The 19,665-nt window shown below is 41.5% G+C and overlaps 2 protein-coding genes across 4 annotated transcripts in view; both read left to right on the top strand.

Annotated features, from left to right (window-relative positions):
* TXN (thioredoxin) overlaps positions 1 to 19,665 on the top strand; it is a 335,018-nt gene that overhangs the window by 255,696 nt on the left and 59,657 nt on the right. The gene's annotated exons all lie outside the window — the stretch shown is intronic.
* Positions 6,429 to 19,665, top strand: part of TXNDC8 (thioredoxin domain containing 8) — a 29,822-nt gene continuing 16,585 nt past the window's right edge. For all 3 annotated transcript variants that reach the window (XM_076008914.1, XM_012736744.2, XM_012736745.2), the window contains exons 1-2: positions 6,429 to 6,535; positions 9,169 to 9,273. In XM_076008914.1, coding sequence (XP_075865029.1) covers positions 6,512 to 6,535; positions 9,169 to 9,273 — 129 coding nt within the window. In that variant the 5' untranslated portion in view covers positions 6,429 to 6,511. The remainder of the gene's footprint in view (positions 6,536 to 9,168; positions 9,274 to 19,665) is intronic.

Here is a 19,665-nt window from a genome sequence, read left to right as displayed (position 1 = left end):
CAGTGATTTCCAAGCTTAGGAGTATGAGGCTATATATTCCAGCTTCAAATGCTTTCATAGCCTTTCCTTCACACAAGTATTTGCATATTTATATATCAATTGATTGAGAAAAATGCTTTTGGATTGTTATTTTATTCATAAACACAGCACATATATATATTTTTAAATGAGTGGCTCTTACATAGATAACACATTATAAATTCTGTTTATAAGGGATTCCTGTTAATAATGCAATTTCACCTCTTCATATTTTTTCTTAATAGTAGTTTTTCTTAATTTATCACAGTGATTTTTTCTTGCTAAAATATTAAAACTGTGCAAAATCTTTAACATCATTCTACGCCTCTTATTTACAGATAAAAAAAACACTGAGTCCAGTAACAATGTTTTGAGTTTGAGTCATCCTGTAATTAGCTAAAAATTTAGAACCAAAATGCTGAAGTGAGGCCAGTGTTAGTCACCTCGTACCCTGCTGAGATGGGTCAGGCCATCCTTGACACTCTTCTCCAAGACTTAGATGAAAGATAAAAGAAGTTTGGCCCTTTTCCTCCTTCTACATAAATGGTGATTGAGACCTCAGGTGTGAAGGGCTCACAGTAGAGCTCATCTGCGTGGGACTGAAGGAGAATGGAGGGAAGCGTGGGACCACCTGTAAGTGTAAGTAAGGACCACACATCTACATGTCAGAGCACATGAGCAATTGTCACAATTCGACTCCCCATCCAAGAATTGATGGACAAAACTATGGGGGGAGGGGGGAGAGAGTTTTGGTGAAATCATACCTAACGGATACAATGCACACTGTCTGGGTGATGGGCACACTTATAACTTAGACTCAAGCTGTACAAAAGCAATCCATGTAACCAAAATATTTGTCCTCTGTAATATTCTGAAATAAATAAAGAAATCATTCTGAAATTTTTTTTTAAAAAAATGGAAATGTTTAGATTCCCCTTGGAAGTTAATGTAGTGAGAATGCTGAGGACAGCATCTCCTAGCTGTTAAATTATGGTGAGTTGAGTGGAATAGGAGTATCCAGAAGTCCACATCCCCATTAGGGTAGGAGAAAGCATCCCCATTTTGATCAGTGAAATTGCTATTTCTTCCAAGTACAAGGCTCACAGCAATGGAGTTCTCTGACTCTTTCCTGTCCATTATTTATCTAGAGTCTGTAGAAACTCGATAAACATTTTTTTGAGTCAACACCATCATTTTTGCCCTAAATGTGGAGAAGACTTTGCCTTCTGCTCCACTGCTGTTCCTGTAAAATTCCTCCTACTAACAAAGTGAATTTCTGTAATTCCCCCGATGCTTCTCTGAATCCAGTATCTCTGCCTCTTGCTTGTTTAGTAAATTCTTTTCCTCAGTGTTTTTCTTAGAGATCTCTTGTGTCTCCTTTTATGCAAGGGCACACTGAGGGCCATTTCTGTTTTCATGGAACATGTTTGCTGGATCATTTTCTACCTGGGACATCTCCCTCACTCCACATGCCTGCCTGTAGAAAGACAGGCACCTCCCTGACCTCGGTCTCTGGGTTCCAGTTCTTTTCATGCCTGGAAGAAAATCCCAGGACTTTTAGGATCAGAAGCAAAGAAGTTTCTTAGTAATGGTGTACACGTTTGTCCTTGCTATGATCCGTGTCTACATGTCTCACAGCAGGGCACAGACACAGCCCACAAAAGCCAGAGGCAGGGATTTGTTCCATGTTGGCAAAAATGGCCCTGCAATGGTAATTGCCATAGTACTAAATAACTCACATGAGTGGAACATTTTGTCCTTGGCACAGTTTTTTACACATACACATTCATTTACTTGCTTTAATTCACATTGCAGGGGTTGATTGAGGAGTTAGTATGATCTTATCCATCTTGGTCTTTCTTTGAGTCCTTGGTCTCGTGCCTTCTTATTCCTCCACACTACCCAAGATGTTTACTGACCATAATATCCACCACTGTGACTCCTGCCCAATAACCTGGGGCCAGCACTCAGTGCCTTTCAATTAATAGAGCTTTTTCCTGCCCTGTCCCTGAGATTAGCCATTGGCTGGGGGACCTAGCACAGTTTTGCTTCCTAATAGTAAAGGGGTCACTGAAGATCATAAATTTTGTCAAAGAACTGCATTTTCATGTTGAGATTCTAAGCTAGAATTAGATTCTAAGCTAGAATTAGATTCTAATTCTAATTTTGAATTAACATTTTTTTCCCTAATAAATAACTCACTTTTGAATGTTGCAGTTGACCACTTGGTGTCTAGGAAGAGCAGATGTTTAATTTACCATCAGTATCACAAGGCTGATGTTTAGCTGGTACACACAGGAATGGTCATACCAGTTGTTATTATTGAAATACATAATGGTTAATAAATAGCCTCTGCTCCCCACCCTATTCCCATACTAATAAGATATTCCCTACCTTGTTGAGACTGACCTAATCCCTCTCCTAGGACACCCTAAATCTCCCCCAAAATCCAGAAACTAGGAGGGTTAACACCTAGCAGAGCAGCCAGTTGAGCAGATGCACAGCTGTTGTCTATTCTGATCAGCAGCCAAGCCACTCCTGTTATTAAATATTTTTAACAATATTCCTGCACCATTAGGTGTTGAGGACATGTTATACATGACCAACATAATTCCACCCAGTTGTTAAAAGAAAAACGAAATCTTGCCAGGTGCAGTGGCTCATGCCTATAATACTAGCACTTCGGGAGGCCAAAGGTGGAGGATTGCTTGAGGCCAGGAGTTTGACACTAGCCTGGGCAATATAGCAAGACCTTATCTCTAAAAAAAATTAAAAAAGGATTAGCCAGACACAGTGGTGAGTGACTATAGTCCCAGATATTCAGGAGGCTGAGGCAGGAGGATCACTTGAGCATGGGAGTTGGAAGTTGCAGTGAGCTGTGATCATGTCACTGCACTCCAGTCTGGGCAACAGAGCAAGACCCTGTCTCAAAAATCAAAACAAAGCAAAAAACCAAACAACAAAAAAAAATCAAGCCCAGTGGTTCTCAAACGTGAATATGAAGCAGAATCATCAGGAGGGCTTGCTTGTTAAAACACACACTGCAGGGCTCCACCTTCAACACACACTGCGGGCTCCACCCTCGGAGGTTCTGATTCAGCAGGTCAGCAGGTCCAGGGTGGGGCCTGGGAATTTGCATTTCTCACAGTTCCCAAGGGGTGCCCTGCTGCTGGTTCACTGGTCCACAGACAGCTCCCTTTCATAAATGCTCTAGCTCTAGAGCAGGGCTTCTGAAACATCAAGGAGTACAAAAATCACTATGTAACACAAATTCTAATTAAATGGCTTTAGGGTAGAGCCTAAAGTTCTGCATTTCTATCAAGCTCCCTATGATGCTGATGGCTATGTGTGACCTTGAATAGGTCTTTAGAGCACAGAAGAGAATTCACATAATGAAAGTCCTTATAAGTGCTTAATTCTCTCTGTGTGCAATGTCTTCTTTATCTTCCTTTCATTATTTTTAACTTTTCTTCACTTTGCTTTTTTTGTTGTTTGTTTGTTTGTTCTTTCTTCCTCCCTTTCCCTCTTACCAGCATTTCTTCTCTTCCTTTTCTTTCCCTTCTCTCTTTACTTCTTTTCTTCCCACTCTCTGTTTTTCTTGTTGATTTTTCAAGATTTCAAATTCCCAACCCACTCTCAGGATTCTGCCCCTGACTAAATTTTAAAACAACAACAACAACAAAAAAAAAATGCAACCCTGACTTCTCAAAAAGAGACTCCACCCAAACTGTCTTGGAGTTTCAGGAGTCAACAATGAGGTCAGAAATGAGTCTAGGAAAATAGTGTGGGTGCATGTCAGGGAAACAAAGAAGGTAATCAAGTGCAAAGGGACAGCCTGGATTGCTTTTTTCTAGAAAGATGCTTTTTTTCCAGGACTAGAAATGTTCCCTGCTTACAGACTAGGCTCTCTATCTGCAAAACATAGGGGAAAAAAAAGAGATATATTAGTTTTGGTGAATTTGGCCATTTTCTAGATTCTAACAGTGCTTATTCCAGTTGGGAATAAATAGACCTTTGTGAGCCATTAGTTTGTACTCTCCCTGCCCTTGGGCTGGGCAAGCTTCTTAGCAGCAAATTCCATGAAAAAGTCTATAAACCCTAGTGCTGACAGGCAGAAGTACTGGCCCTGCCTTGTTTGATTCCTGGAAACCCCAAGAATGTGGCTGGAGTTTATTGGTTTAGTATCTGTGTCTAAGAGTCAATTCTGAATTACCTTCTTTCCAAATGCAGTCAAGAGAAGTTCAAGAAGAGCTAGTTATATAAAGAAACGGAAGGTAGAAATGGTAGATGTTTTCCTGGTACAGAGAAAAAACAAATTCTTTCTGAATTCAGTTCTTACAGTGTTCAACAACTAAGAGACCTGCATATATTAGCTGACCTGTGTCCCTCCTTGTGTGACAGGTGGCTCGGGCTTGAATTCTAAATTAATTCTAGCTAGCATAAGTTAGCTAAACTTGCTGCACGTCGATCGTCTCATCTGTAGATGGCCACAATTACTTTTACTAACTGGGTACTTGTAAAATACCATATTTAAAAGTAATACACGCAGTGGCTCATGCCTGTAATCCTAGCACTTTGGGAGGCTGGAGTGGGAGGCTCCCTTGAGCTCAAGAGTTCCAGACCAGCCTGAGCAAGAGCAAGACCCCATCTCTCCAAAAATTAGCTGGGTGTGGTGGCACATGCCTGTAGTCCCAACTACTCGGGAGGCTGAGGCAGGAGGATCACTTGAGCCCAGGAGTTTGAGGTTGCTGTGAGCTATGGTCACTCCACCGCACTCAAGTCCAGGCGATAGAGAGAGACTCTGTCTCAAAAAAAGAAAAAAAGTGGTGCCTAGAACCAAGCCCACACTTAGAAGCAGTGGGGTCAATTTTGTCTCTTCCTGCCCCTCCCCCTGCCCACAGGACACATCTATTTTTATCACCACTTGGGGCTGCCGCTGACATCTAGCAGATAAAGCCAGGAATGTTTCTCAACACCCTCCAACACTCAAGACAACTCCCATGGTAGAGACTTACCAGCCTGAAGTACCAGTAGTGCTGCCGTTGAGAAACCCTGCTTGGAGGATGTTCAGTTTGTGTCAACACCCATTTTTCTTTTCCGAATGAAAATCAAAGTAAAGAAGGAAGAGAAGTAGATGAGGATAAGATCTTCAATATACAACTATGAATAAAATTCCTGGCTATGGTGGTGGACACATCCAAATCTGGGGTCTCAAACTCAAATGCCAAAAGGGCCAACCAAGTATTATAAATAAACATAGCACCCTAAGGGCAAAAAAAAAAAAAAAGAGAGAGAGAGAGGGAGAGAAACTGACAGTGGACAAAGACATTAGAAATATACTTCAAAATACCTTTCTTCTTTTTATAAAAAAATTTTAATTGTACATATTTATGGGGTACATGTGACATTTGCATATTTCAAAAATAGCTGCATACCTACAACAAAAATGGCATTTTGCCACTTAAGAACTCCACCTCGAGTTCCCAAAGCAGTAGAAGATAGAATAAGGCTCCATTGCAAAGAGCTGGCCTCCTCTGCAGGGCAGCCACTACTCTCTCCACCTGACAGTTATCGTGCGTGCGACACAGGTCTGAAGGCCCAGAGCTGGATGTTCAGAAAACCAGAAAGAAGGATTTTGCTGTTTTTGTTTTGTTATAGAATCTGCTATTTCTCACTTTTTGCTTGTTCTTATTGCTCTGAAGATTTGAGAAGCAATGGTCATGGCCATGTGTGTGGGGTTTTATTCTGACACTAAATTCTGCAAAATGACAGATCACCAAGTACAAGGGTCAGTAAATTGCTGCTGTGTATGCATAGCCCACTAGCTGGGCATGTTTTTTACATTTTTCAAAGGTTGTAAAAACAGTGAACATGCAATAAGGACCATATGTGGCCCATAAAGCCTAAAATATTATCTAGCCTTTACAGAAAAAGTTTGCCAACGCTTGACCCAGTCTAATGCACAAGAGTGATATTTCTTTACCTTCTAAATAATTATAGGAAATTAAATTCAGGGAATCTATGACTCATAAAACCATGTTTACAGGAAACTTATTATAACATTAAGACTTCAGTATTTTTCTCAACAGCAAAATAGTTCCTTTGAAATGCTAAATGAAAATCTTTTTCATCTGTTTCATATTATTTTGCTTACTTCTCATTTGGTGACTGGGAGTGGGGACGAGAGAAGGGAGAGGGATGTGTGGAAATAGGTGATGAAAGATCAACACATGACAGACATATCACAGATTCTGTATACAAGGCCCTTGGTTTGCTGATTCTTGGCTAGTCGAATATTAACTAACTAGTCATGGCATAAAAGTGAAGTTAAGTCCAAAGTCTGCCAAAGTTCCAGGTTCTGAGATGGCATGTTTAATGATGTCATAGAAGAGTGACCTTTATATTCCGTGTAGGATGCTATGATTAAGAAGAGACAGCTACCGTGATCCATCTGAACCAACAGATTTTCATCAGCAATTGCCAACTGTAAATCATGGTGGAGATTCTTAAAGACATGGCAAGTATTTATTTGGATTCATTGTACATTTCAAAAGTGGACACGTTGATCAAAAAGGGTTTTCTTCCTCCTTGATTTTTATCTCTTGCTCTGATTCCAGCTGGACCCAGGCCAGCTCCTAACATATCCCTCCTGCCTCTGATCCCATGAAATCCACCTTAGTTGTACCTGGGAAATTCTATGTCTATGGAAGTAAGAGAGTCCCCATCTTTTCTCTTATCTTAGGAAAGCAAACAGAAACCCCAGGCATGCCTACGGAATGGATTAGGAAAAATGATGACTAGTAGGTAGTATCAATGATCCCTTAGGTGGGCACTTTATAAAGCCACTTTCTTCCCATTGTCCAAAGTCACAACAAATCTAAATGCATATATAGGACAGAGATAAGTATTGATTTATGAAGAAGAAAATTGTCTCAAAAAGAGAAGTTTAATTCTGAAAACAGGCACTCAGAAAAAAAAATTTCAATAAAATACAATAAATAGAGGTTAAATACTACCTTGTTGAAGGGGTGGGTGGGCATTAGAATCCAGACCTCCTGATGCCTCATGATAAGAGGTACGAGCTGAAGGGAGGGGGAGGGTACAGGGCCTGAGCCTCACATCCACCAGCCCTCTCAGATTTAGACTTGGGGCATTCTCCCTAAAAGAGGTTATACATAAGATCACAAAAATGGCACTGAACAGATTAAAAGAAGGCATTGTCCCATAACTTTGACATAAGACAATGTTTTAAAATGTCACACATTTACTAACGCTTTGGGCACTTCTTTTTTTTCATTTTCTAGGGATCTCATGAAATAGCCCAGGGTCTAACTATTCCCTGAGGACACCTGTCCTCTCTTCCTCAGAGACCTTTCCTGAGACCTGCTGTCTCCTCCTTATCTTTATTCTGATGCCACCTTCTCTTTGAGGTTGACCTTGGCCATCAGACTGCAATGGTAATCCAACCCCATCCTTCCTTCCTCCTTCATTTTTCTTTTCTTTTCCCCCTTTACTAGCAATTATCACTAACATACTACACATTTTACCCGTTGATCTTACCATGAGCTTCCTCTTGTAAAATGTAAGCTCCATGGAGACAGGGAATTTTTTTGTCTTTTTTTTTTTTTTTTTTTTGTCTATAGTTGTATCCTAGCAGCTTGTGCAATATCTGGCGTAGTTATTGGCCTCCATAGGTACATGTTGAATAAATATCTGCACTATGGGAGTATTCCCTTCAGAAAACAGACAAGTCAAGTTCATGAGTCCAACTAGGCCAACTCACACCCAAACAATAACTCCTGGGGAGCGAAGGGTGTTGGAAGCTTGTGAGGATGGCTTCTTCCTTACAACTTCACAAGCAAGTGAGAAATGGAGGCTTGGCAAGGCTCTCTGAAAAGTTACCCCATCCCAGAGGAATATTGGTAAAGAAAGAGAGTGCATCTTCTTTGAGTCATCAGTTTCACCAGCTTGAAACTAAACCAAATAGCAACATTAGCCTCAAGATTTCCCTGTTGTAGAGCAGACATGCCATTTGTATGGAATTACCACCACCTCCCCACCACCATAATAGGAATAGCCCCTGCTTGACTTAATCTCATTTGTCTCCATGCTAATGATTGGTCCAGGGATGAGCACACGATGCAGTTAGGAACTGTGAAAGGGACAGTGAGTCCCATTACTATGAAGAATTCAGGGGAGGATTTTTGTAGCTGTTAAGGAAATGGGCTCTGGAGTCAGGCTGCCTAGGTCGCCAGTTGGTCGACCATGAGAAAGTTAATGAACTTCAGTTTTCTCATCTGTAAAATGGGGATAATAATAGTACACAAGCCTATAGGGTGGTTTTAAAGATATGAGAGAGGTTAAAAAAGAATAGAGCAAATTAGCTACTATTGTTGCAATTCCAGTGAGAAAAGGAAAAATAAACACTCCACAAGCTCTTCCCATGTGCCAGTTAGGGTTCATGGGAAGTACAGAGGTGAATCCAACATGAGTCCTCTAGGGACTTGGGGAGATAAACCATGCATGAAATAACTAATATATTCCTTTATGGAATAAGGAAGCAAGTATGGATACAGTGATCTGAGTTCCCAGAAGAGAAACTACTTTACTTAGGTGATATGGACAATTGATGGGAAATTGATATAAGAAATTCAGCAAAAAGCATATCAAATTCTTAAATGTATGGTTTTAACGATAGTCATAAAACCAATCATGTCCCCAAAAGAAAACAAAAAAAGAAATGACTCAAGGTGTTAGATTAGTTATTCTCCTTTTGAATTTCACTATAAATGCATGTTTGGGCCCTTGTTTCAAAAGAATCAAGTATAGATATCCAACCTGAGCAACAGTTCACCCCTATCCTCCAGCCCTTATCTCTCCCAAGCCAATCTGAGTTTCTCCCCAGAACTAACCACCATGGCCAACTTCCATCACCAACTCATTTGGTGAATAGACTTCACCATTTGTATGTATTTGCCAAGAGAAATATGCCTGACCTCAGAGACATTTAGGAAAGGCTGGGTCAACTGAAGAACAATAGCGTGGGGCACCTGGTTAATATTTTTAAGAACTAACCTGTCATTTCATTCTCTGAAAGATTTTATGAGATTCATAATTATGCAAATTTCCTCATTTACATTCTGGTTTCAGAATGAATTTAAAACATTTTTGCAAGCTGCTGGACACAAACTCGTGGTGGTTGAATTTTCAGCAAAATGGTGTGGTCCCTGCCAAAGGATGTATCCTATTTTTCATGTAAGTACAACCAGTATCTATCCCACAGTTTTAAAAGGAATTTAACGTTCCAAAATATTTTTCCCAGTAATTCTTAAATGTTTGGCACTGATAAGCCATTATGGAGTCATAGTTTTTGAAGCATCCTGATTAACCCGAATATAATATACAAAGATCTAATTAGATAATTAATGTACACACAGAAGATTGCTACTACTTGTCTATGGATAATTCTACAAGAAACATCAAGATGTGCAAAAGAGTCCAATTGTACAAATGAATGAATGGATTACTCATATTATATTAATGACATTTTACCAAAGTTCCAGAGTTCAGAACTTCTTTTTCTTTTTATTTTGAGTCAGAGTCTCTCTCTGTTGCCCCAGGTAGAGTGTAGTGGCATCATCATAGCTCACTGCAACCTCAACTCCTGAGCTCAAGTGATCCTCCTGCCTCAACCACCCGAGTACCTGGGACTACAGGCTCAAGCCACTGTGCCCGGGTAATTTTTCTATTTTTAATAGAGATGGGGTCTCGATGTTGCTCAGGCTGGTCTCCAACTCCTGAGCTCAAGCAATCCTAGAGCCAAGTCTCCCACCTAAGCCTCCCAGAGTGCTAGGATTATAGGCGTGAGCCATCTCATATGGCCCAGAACTTCTAAAACATACATCTCTTCAGTAAAACCAAGTTTGCATTCAGAACTGTAGCTGCAAGAGAACCCAAGGAATCTTCACTTTTTTCCCTTTCCAGGCTCTACAGGGAGGTGGAATGGTAGTTAGTTAGCTAAACCATTATTCAAGGGAGGAAGAAGAATTCAAGACATTTTCAGATACACAAAAACTAAAAGTTTACTACCCACGAGGTCTCTCCAGAGAATTACTAAAGGATGTATTGCAACAAGAAAATGAAAAGTGAATCATAATTAAATATGTGTTTTAAGAAGTAATTTGAAACTTTAAATCTTAAATAACCATCAGTCTCATTTGATCTGGACCTTCGAAACTAAGAGCAGGGGTCAGTAAACTTCTCTCGTAAAAGACAAGATAGTAAATATTTTCAGTTTTGCAGGCCATATGGTCTCTGTCACAACTACTCGACTTTGCTATTGTAGTGCAAAAGCCAATGGCAACACAAAGACAAATGGCAAAACTGTGTTTCAATAAAGCTTTATTTACAAGAACAGGTGGAGAGCAGAATTTGTTCCAGTGGTCAGTTTGCTGACCCTGGGCTAAGAGGATCAGTGAGCAAAAAACTCTTTAAACAGCACATCTGGAAAAGAAGAGGTTATAAATTTTTGGGAAATTGTGTGATGTGATCAGGGGAGGGCAAGTAGTCTCTGAGTCTGACATACAATGTACACAATGAAAGTGGCAAAAAATGGAAGGTGAGGAGGCCAGGTCAAGAACTTCATACTATAACTTAATGCATTGCTGTGGGTCAAAATAGAACAATTTTAAGAAGGTTTTTATCATTATCAAATGTGCATTTTTTTTTCTTTATTTTTTTTTATTTTGGCATATTATGGGGGTACAGATTTTAAGGTTTCAATAAATGCCCATTTCCCCCCCTCCCCCCAAAAGTCTGAGTCTCCATCATGACCATCCCCCAGATGGTGCACATCTCACTCATTATGTATGTATATACCCACCCCCCTCCCCCCTCCCACCTGCCCAATACCCTATTACTGTAGTACCTATGTGTCCACTTAGGTGCTAGTCAGTTAATACCAGTTTTCTGGAGAATATATCTGGTGCTTGTTTTTCCATTCTTGGGATACTTCACTTAGTAGTATGGGTTCCAGCTCTAACCAGGAAAATATAAGATGTGCTATATCACCATTGTTTCTTAGAGCTGAATAGTACTCCATGGTATATATACCACATTTTATTAATCCATTCTTGGATTGATGGGCACTTGGGCTGTTTCCACAGCCTTGCAATTATGAATTGTGCTGCTATAAACATTCGAGTGCAGGTGTCTTTTTTGTAGAGTGTCACTGGATCGTTTGGGTAGATGCCCAGCAATGGGATTGCTGGATCAAATGGTAGATTCACTTGTATCGCTTTAAGGTATTTCCATATTGCTTTCCACAGAGGTTGAACTAGTTTGCAGTCCCACCAGCAGTGTAGGAGTGTTCCTCTCTCTCCGCAACCACGCCAGCATTTATTGTTTGGAGATTTTTTGATAAAGGCCATTCTCACTGGGGTTAAGTGATATCTCATTGTGGTTTTGATTTGCATTTCCCTGATGATTAGAGATGTTGAGCATTTCTTCATATGTTTGTTGGCCATTCTTCTGTCTTCTTTAGAAAAATTTCTGTTCAAGTCTTTTGCCCACTTTTTAATGGGGTTATTTGATTTTTTCTTCCTAATTTTCGTGAGTTCTAAGTATATTCTAGTTATCAGTCCCTTATCGGATGCATAGGATGCAAAAATTTTCTCCCATTCTGTAGGTTGTCTGTTTACTTTCATGACTATTTCTTTGGCTGTGCAGAAGCTTTGTAGTTTGATCATGTCCCATTTATTTATTTTTGTTGCTGCTGTGATTGCCTTTGGGGACTTCTTCATAAAGTCTTTGCCTAGGCCGATGTCTAGGAGAGTGTTTCCAACTTTTTCCTCTAGAGTTCTAATAGTTTCATATCTTAGGTTAAAGTCTGTTATCCAGCGTGAGTTGGTTTTTGTGAGAGGTGAAAGGTGTGGGTCCTGTTTTAGCCTTCTACAGGTGGCTATCCAGTTTTCCCAGCACCATTTATTGAAGAGAGATTCTTTTCCCCAGCGTATGTTTTGGTCTGCTTTGTCAAAGATTAGATGGCTATATGAGGATGGTTTTATATCAGGATTCTCACATCTGTTCCAATGGTCAATATTCCTGTTTTTGTGCCAATACCATATTGTTTTAATTACTACAGCTTTGTAGTATAGTTTGATATCTGGCATATTAATGCCTCCCATTTTGTTTTTGTTGCCTAGAATTGCTCTTGATATTCGGGGTCTTCTTTGGTTCCATACGAAGCGTAAAATTATTTTTTCTATATCTGTGAAGAATGCTGATGGGATTTTAATAGGTATTACATTGAATCTGTAGATCAGTTTGGGTAGTATAGACATTTTGATGATATTGAGTCTGCCGATCCACGAGCATGGTATGGATTTCCATCTGTTTACATCCTCTGCTATTTCCTTCCTCAGTGTTTCATAGTTCTCCCTGTAGAGGTCTTTTACCTCTTTGGTTAAATATATTCCTAGGTACTTTAATTTCTTTGTTGCTATTGTGAAGGGAATTGAGTCTTTGATTTGGTTCTCAATTAGATTGTTGTTGGCGTATATGAATGCCTCTGATTTCTGTGTATTGATTTTGTATCCTGAGACTTTACTAAATTCATTGATCAGTTCTAGGAGTTTCTTGGTTGAATCCTTGGGGTTTTCTAGATACAATATCATATCATCAGCAAACAGTGAAAGTTTGATCTCTTCTGCCCCTATTTGGATACCTTTGATTCCATTTTCCTGTCTGATTGCTGTAGCCAAGACTTCCAGCACTATGTTGAACAGAAGTGGAGATAGTGGGCAGCCTTGTCTGGTTCCAGTTCTAAGTGGGAATGATTTCAATCTTTCCCCATTCAGTATGATGTTGGCTATGGGTCTGTCATATATGGCTTGTATCATTTTTAGGTATGTCCCTTCTATGCCTATTTTCTTAAGTGTTCGTATCATGAAAGGGTGTTGAATTTTGTCAAAAGCTTTTTCTGCATCTATTGAAAGAATCATGTGGTCTTTGTTTTTGCTTCTGTTGATGTGGTGAATTGCATTTATAGATTTACATATGTTGAACCATCCCTGCATCCCTGGGATGAAGCCCACTTGGTCGTGGTGGATTATTTTTTTGATAAGTGTCTGGATTCGGTTAGCTAAGATTTTGTTGAAAATTTTTGCATCTATATTCATTAGGGATATTGGTCTGTAGTTTTCTTTTTTTGTTGCATCCTTTCCTGGTTTTGGTATCAGAGTAATATTCGCTTCATAAAAGGTGTCGGGGAGGTTTCCGTTCTTCTCGATGTTGTGGAATAGTTTCTGCAAGATAGGTACTAGTTCTTCTTTGTAAGTATGGTAAAATTCAGGTGTGAAGCCATCTGGACCGGGACTTTTCTTTTTAGGGAGATTTTTAATTGCTGTTTCTATTTCAGCTGTTGAGATTGGTCTGTTCAGGGAATCTATTTCTTCCTGGTTGAGCCTAGGGAGGCTGTGTGTTTCTAGAAATTTGTCCATTTCCTCCACATTTTCCAGTTTGTGTGCATAAAGATTTTTGTAGTATTCATAAATTGTATCTTGTATCTCTTTGGGATCAGTTGTGATATCTCCTTTTTTATTCCTGATGGAGCTTATTAGAGATTTCTCTTTTCTGCTTTTCGTTAGCTTAGCCAATGGTGTGTCAATTTTGTTTATTTTTTCAAAGAACCAACTTTTTGTTTTATTAATCTCCTGAATAGCTTTCCTGTTTTCAATTTCGTTTAGTTCTGATTTGATCTTGTTGATTTCACTTCTTCTGCTGGGTTTGGGGTTGGTCTGTTCTTCTTTTTCCAGCTCTTTGAGTCGTTTCATTAAATTGTCTATTTGTGATCTTCTTGTCTTTTGGTTATAGGCATTTATGGAGATAAACTTTCCTCTCAGAACTGCTTTAGCTGTGTCCCAGAGGAGTTGATAACTTGTCTCTCCATTGTCGTTTTCTTCATAGAAGTTTTTTATTTCCGTCTTGATTTCTTCATTTACGAAGTAATCATTTAGTAGGAGGTTGTTTAATTTCCACGTTTTTGTGTAGAAATGTGAGTTTCTGTTAGGGTTGATTTCTAGTTTTATTCCACTGTGATCTGAGAAGGTACATGGTATGATTTCTATTTTTTTAAATTTCTTGAGATTTTCTTTGTGTCCTAGGATATGGTCAATCTTAGAGAATGTCCCGTGAGCTGATGAGAAGAACGTATATTCAGTGGATTTTGGGTAGAATGTTCTGTAGATGTCTGTCAGACCCAATTGTTCTAGAGTTTTGTTTAAGTCCATTATTTCTTTATTAATTTTCTGTTTGGAGGATCTGTCTCGTGCCGTCAGTGGGGTGTTGAAATCCCCGGCGATTATGGAGTTGCTATTAATCCATTTGCTTAGCTCCAGTAAGGTTTGCTTTATGAATCTGGGTGCACCTAAGTTGGGTGCATATATATTTAAAATTGTTATCTCTTCTTGTTGGACTGTGCCCTTCACCATTATATAATGACCCTCTTTGTCTTTTACTACTTTTGTTGGTTTAAAAACTAAATCGTCTGAAATTAGAACTGCCACACCAGCCTTCTTTTGGCTTCTATTTGCTTGGAATATTGATCTCCACCCTTTTATTTTTAGTCTATATGCATCCTTGCAGGTTAGATGTGTTTCCTGAAGACAGCATATACTTGGCCTGTATTTTCTTATCCATTCAGCCAGCCTATGTCTCTTGAGTGGAGAGTTTAAGCCATTCACATTTATTGAGAGAACTGATAGGTAAGGTAGATTACTGATCATTCTGTTGGGTTGGATGTTGTTGCTATGATTTCTGTCTTGAGCCATTGTAATATCTGGCCTTTAATATCTTTGGGTTTTGGTTGTTTTTATATTCGTGGGTTATTATTATGATGTTCCGTGCATAACGCTGTTTTAAGTACTTCTTGTAGGGCTGGTCTTGTCTTGGTGAATTCTCTGAGCCTTTGCTTGTCTGAGAATGTTTTTATTTCTCCTTCATATACGAAGCTTAGTTTTGCAGGGAATAATATTCTAGGCTGGGCATTGTTTTGTTTCAAAAGAGTGAGAATGGGGCCCCAGTCTCTCCTTGCTTGTAAAGTCTCATTAGAGAAGTCTGATGTTATTCGAATTGGCTTTCCCTTGTATGTTACTTGCTTCTTTTGTCTTACAGCTCTTAGAAGGGCCTCTTTAGTTGATACTTTGGTTAGTCTGATGACTGCATGTCGTGACGTCTTCCTGTTTGCGTTGAACTCCCAGGGGTCCTCTGAGCTTCTTGAACTTGTATATCAAGATTTTGAGCAAGGTCTGGGAAATTTTCCTCTATTATATCTTCAAACAGCTTGTCCAACCCTTGAGTGTTGTCTTCTTCCCCTTCCTGTAACCCTATGACCCTCACATTAGGTTTCTTCACATAATCCCACAGCTCTTGTAGGCTTTGCTCTTTTCTCTTGTTTCTCTGCTCTATTTCTGTGACTGATTTATTTAATTGGAGGGTGTTATCTTCAAGCTCTGAGATTCTTTCTTCTGCTTCATCTACCCTGTTCTTGAGACTTTCCACTGTATTTTGTAGTTCCTTGAATTGATTCTTCATTTCCAGGAGTTCGGTTACACTTTTCTTCAATGTGTCTATTTCTTTTCTCATATCCTGGAGACTTTTTGTGGTTTCTTGGTGTTGGTTGTTGAGTTGTTGTTGCAGCTGGGTGAGTGTTCTTATGTTCCACATACGAAATTCCTCTTCTGTCATATTGGTTGCCTGATTTTGGTCAGTGTCCGTTTCTAGGGGGCTGGTGCTCCTCTTTGGGGGTGTGTTTTCCGTTTGGTTCTTCATATTTCCTGAGTTCTTTCGCTGATTTCTTCCCATGTCGATCAGTTGTTGTTTCTTTCCTTAGGTTATTGTTTGGGTATTCACACACCTTGTTTAGTTTCTGAGGCGTTAGGTGGTGCCTGTGGGTGAAATTGGACCACTCCCTGTATATTGAGTCAGTGGGTGCCGTGGAAAGGCTGTGCAAGATGCCGTCCCTGTCAGTAGGTGGTGTTTGCTTGGAGGAACAGGCTATGGTGTTGCTTTTGAGTCCTGTTATCAGCTATCATTCTGGGGGGAGCTGGGTTGGGTAAGCCTGCCCTCAGGCCGTTAGCAGGGGTCAAAGTTCTGTTCTCTGCTGTCAGGGCGGGGCTGGAATGGTCCCGCTCAGTCAGAAAGTCTGGGTGTGGGGGTGGGGCTGTCTGAGACCCGCAGTCTGCAGCAGGCCTCACTTCTTTCCACCCTCCCCAACTCCGCAGCTACTCCTGGGCCTCTGCCAGCAGGCCAGACCACAAGCTACCAGGCCTCCCCTGACTGTGATGCCGGCGGGGAGGTTCCCTGCACAGGAACGCCACCTGGGTTGGGCGCACGGCCTCCTCCTGGGAGGAGGGTTGCCCTCTAGGATGCCGATCCGCCCCTGGAGGCACACAGACCTCAGTAGGCTGTTCACGTATAATCCTTCTGTGCCCCGGGCAATGCTAGCCCTCGGTGCAGGGGATCTGGTCTGCAGGTCCGACCTCTGGGTCCCAGAGTTCAAACTGTATTCCCACCAGGGAGAGGATTTCCGGTCCTAATTCACCCACAGGGAGCCCAAGCTGGGTCTATGTCTCTCAGCCTCTGAGTCGGCACCGTTTTCCTGGGAACACGGTGCCAGCAGCACCTGGGAGGGCGGGCGGGGTCCCAAACGAGAAGGTCCCGTTCCCTGGAGGTGCCTCCGGCTGGTGGCTGTATTGTCTCTCTGGGCAGCCGCGGGTAGGGTCGGGTAGGGTCGGCAGAGGGGGGGAGGAGGCAATATGGCGCCTGCCGCGCTGCTCGGGTCTGTGCACACGGAGGTGCCCGGAGGAAGTTGGGAACCTGGTGCCACGTCTGCTACAGGCTCACCGTTGGCAGGCGGCGGCAGTCTCTGGGCTGGTGTCCGCAGGTCTCTCCACCCGCTGGGGAGCCCACCAGCAGTCCCGAATGCAGGGGAGGGGAAACAGCAGATCCACCTACCCTTGCGGCTGGTCTCCGGGCTGCTCCGGTGGTCTCAGCCTCCTGTTCTCCTCCGCAGCCTCCTCCCGTGGAGTCTCCCGGGGTCTCAGGTACCCCTCCTTCCGGCCCTTGTCCGCTGTATGCTCGTCTTCTTGCTTCTTTCCTCTAGTTTCTGCTAGAATCTGTCTTTTTGCAGAGACCCTCTGTCTGGCGGTGTTATTCGTCCGCCATCTTGCTCCGCCCTCTCAAATGTGCATTTTAGAAAATATATTGGCAGTTGTACAAGAATGATTTGGAAAGACCGAAGGCAGGTAACCTCCCCGAGGTGAATGACAGTCTCAATGATAGGTTTTCCAAAACTAGTGCAGTGGCTTTTAGAGAAAAAGGAAAGATTGAATTCAGGAGACATTTTAGGGTTAAGATCAACAGAATAGATGACCAAATGTAACAGATTATATATGAGAAAGAACAGAGCAGAAAGAAGAATTGCTCGTGGTGGTGATTTTTAGGGAAGGCGTGGGGGTCCTAGGTGGATGGAAGTGGATAGTAAGGGGTAAGCAATGTCCATAAGAGAATCTCACCTAGCAAGGAGCTCATATCTGCACCATAGCTTCTGGCTACTACTTGGTACAAAAATGACAAGCGTCATGTCCCTGTACACTTCCTGACAGACTTGGGAGACTCTGAAAACTTCATAAATATAACCTGATTCTGGAGATTAGATGTCCATATAGTCAAACCCATTCCCATGATTCCTACTGTGGAGCATCCATTTATCTTCAAACTGGAAAAGCACAAATCAATTGCCCCAGAATTCCTGGGTGACATCATTTTCTTTCCAGGCATGGAGATGCTATCAATCAAAACCAATGTCATCTTAGTCTGAAAAGTACTCCAAAACTCCAAAAACCTTTGTGTCTGTTATAAAGAGTTTCCCCCTAATTTCTCCATCTTGATGGACCACTGAAGACAAAAGTCCAAATGCAGTCACTATCCATGAATAAAACAACTGGGGGAATTTCTTACAGCAGAACTCCGCACACACCCGCCTGAACACTCCATGCCATGCTTCTTCCTGCTTCTGCATGGCAGAATCCCCCAGGGACATTCCATCTGTTTTTGCCTCCATTTGGTCCAGCCATGGATGCCTAACACCACCATCAGAGACAGGTCCCATTTGAAATAGGCTACTGAAAATGCTTGAGATAGGATTTAAGCAAACAAATAAAGATGCTATCAAATGTCCTTAAGGTATAAACATAGCTATCTGAAAAGAAACCCAGGATCTGACATTTATAGGCCACTGTTGCTACTGATAAGGCTACACCCCCTTCCCCTAGAGCCATTACCAGTACCATTGTCACCACCACTGCCAAAAATGATTCTAGAACAAAACAGAAGCAAAGCGAATTACTTCTCCCCTCCTCCCACTGTCCATTTCCTGCAAATGCTTCCCCTTGGCAGAACCTAACTGGAAGTCAGCTGGCAAAAGAGTCTGGTAAATCCAGTTTTAATATGTAGCAGAGCACAGAGGATGGCAATAGGGGTGGAAAGCAATTAGGCTAATGGTCAGCATGGTGAGGTTGATATCACCTCAAGCTGAATTCTACCACCAGCAGCACCACCGCCTCCCAAAAGGCCTGGCAAGAGAGCTCTATGGTGAAGACCACCGAAGATAGACTCCCCCAACTCCTCTCCCAGGACAAAGCTACTATCCCTCCCCCTACCCCACCGGGTAAGTGTGGACCTACCACACACATTTCATAATTTTTTTTTTTTTTTTGCCTGTGTCATTTTCCAGGCTGCAACTCTAATTGTATTTGGTTCTTTGACTCTGGTTCTGTCACTGATCCTTGCACCATCTGACTTTAACATCATCTGGCATTGGACTTGGTGCTGCAAGTTCTAGGCACTAGTGAATGCCAGAATGATGCTTAGCTCTAATTCAGTGAAGAAAATGATGAGATTCATACATTTGGAAGGAAAGTTTTCTTTCTCATAAAAGTTTGCAGGCTGTGAGTGGCCATCCCAACAGGCTGGGAAGCAGACCCCTCTGGCCAGAAGACAGAAACAGTGATTGGAGGGAGGGACAATGGGAACAGGAATTTATGCTGAGCAGGGTAGCCATACATACATATTTAAGAAGCCATCTAAAGAGTCATGAATATTTATGAAAGAAGAAATATGCACATGCACTATCAAGCTTTACCTCCCTTTATCCAGTCCATGTTCAGAAAATGGTAGCCCTCAGTGTCAAAAAGTGAAGCAGAGGACATGAAAACCCTCTCTGTACATGCTCCAAGGACTGGTAAAAGCCACTCCGTGGTTGGTGGTCTCTTAACAGGAAAGAATGCTGGTTAGCTGTAGTGCAGGAACTGCCAATAGGGAGGAGTAAGTAGATCATGAGATTGGTTTCTGTTTAGCCCTTAAGGAAAAGAGCAAGGGAGGGGTTATAACGCAGCCTATCTGACTTCCCATCCCATCATGGCTGGGAACTCGGTTTTAGGGTTTCTCTGGGGTCCCCTTGGCCAAGAGGGTGTCCACGGGGGGGATGAGGATTTTATTTGAGTTCATGTTCTCTTTAACAGATTTTTATTTCTTGTTTTTGCCAAAAGACACTTATTTAGTGCATATTATAGTATTAACACTAAACTA

Source organism: Microcebus murinus, chromosome 12 (genome assembly GCF_040939455.1).
Source record: "Microcebus murinus isolate Inina chromosome 12, M.murinus_Inina_mat1.0, whole genome shotgun sequence".
In the NCBI taxonomy this organism is placed as follows: Eukaryota; Metazoa; Chordata; class Mammalia; order Primates; family Cheirogaleidae; genus Microcebus; species Microcebus murinus.
This window is presented reverse-complemented; position numbering and strand designations above follow the sequence as displayed.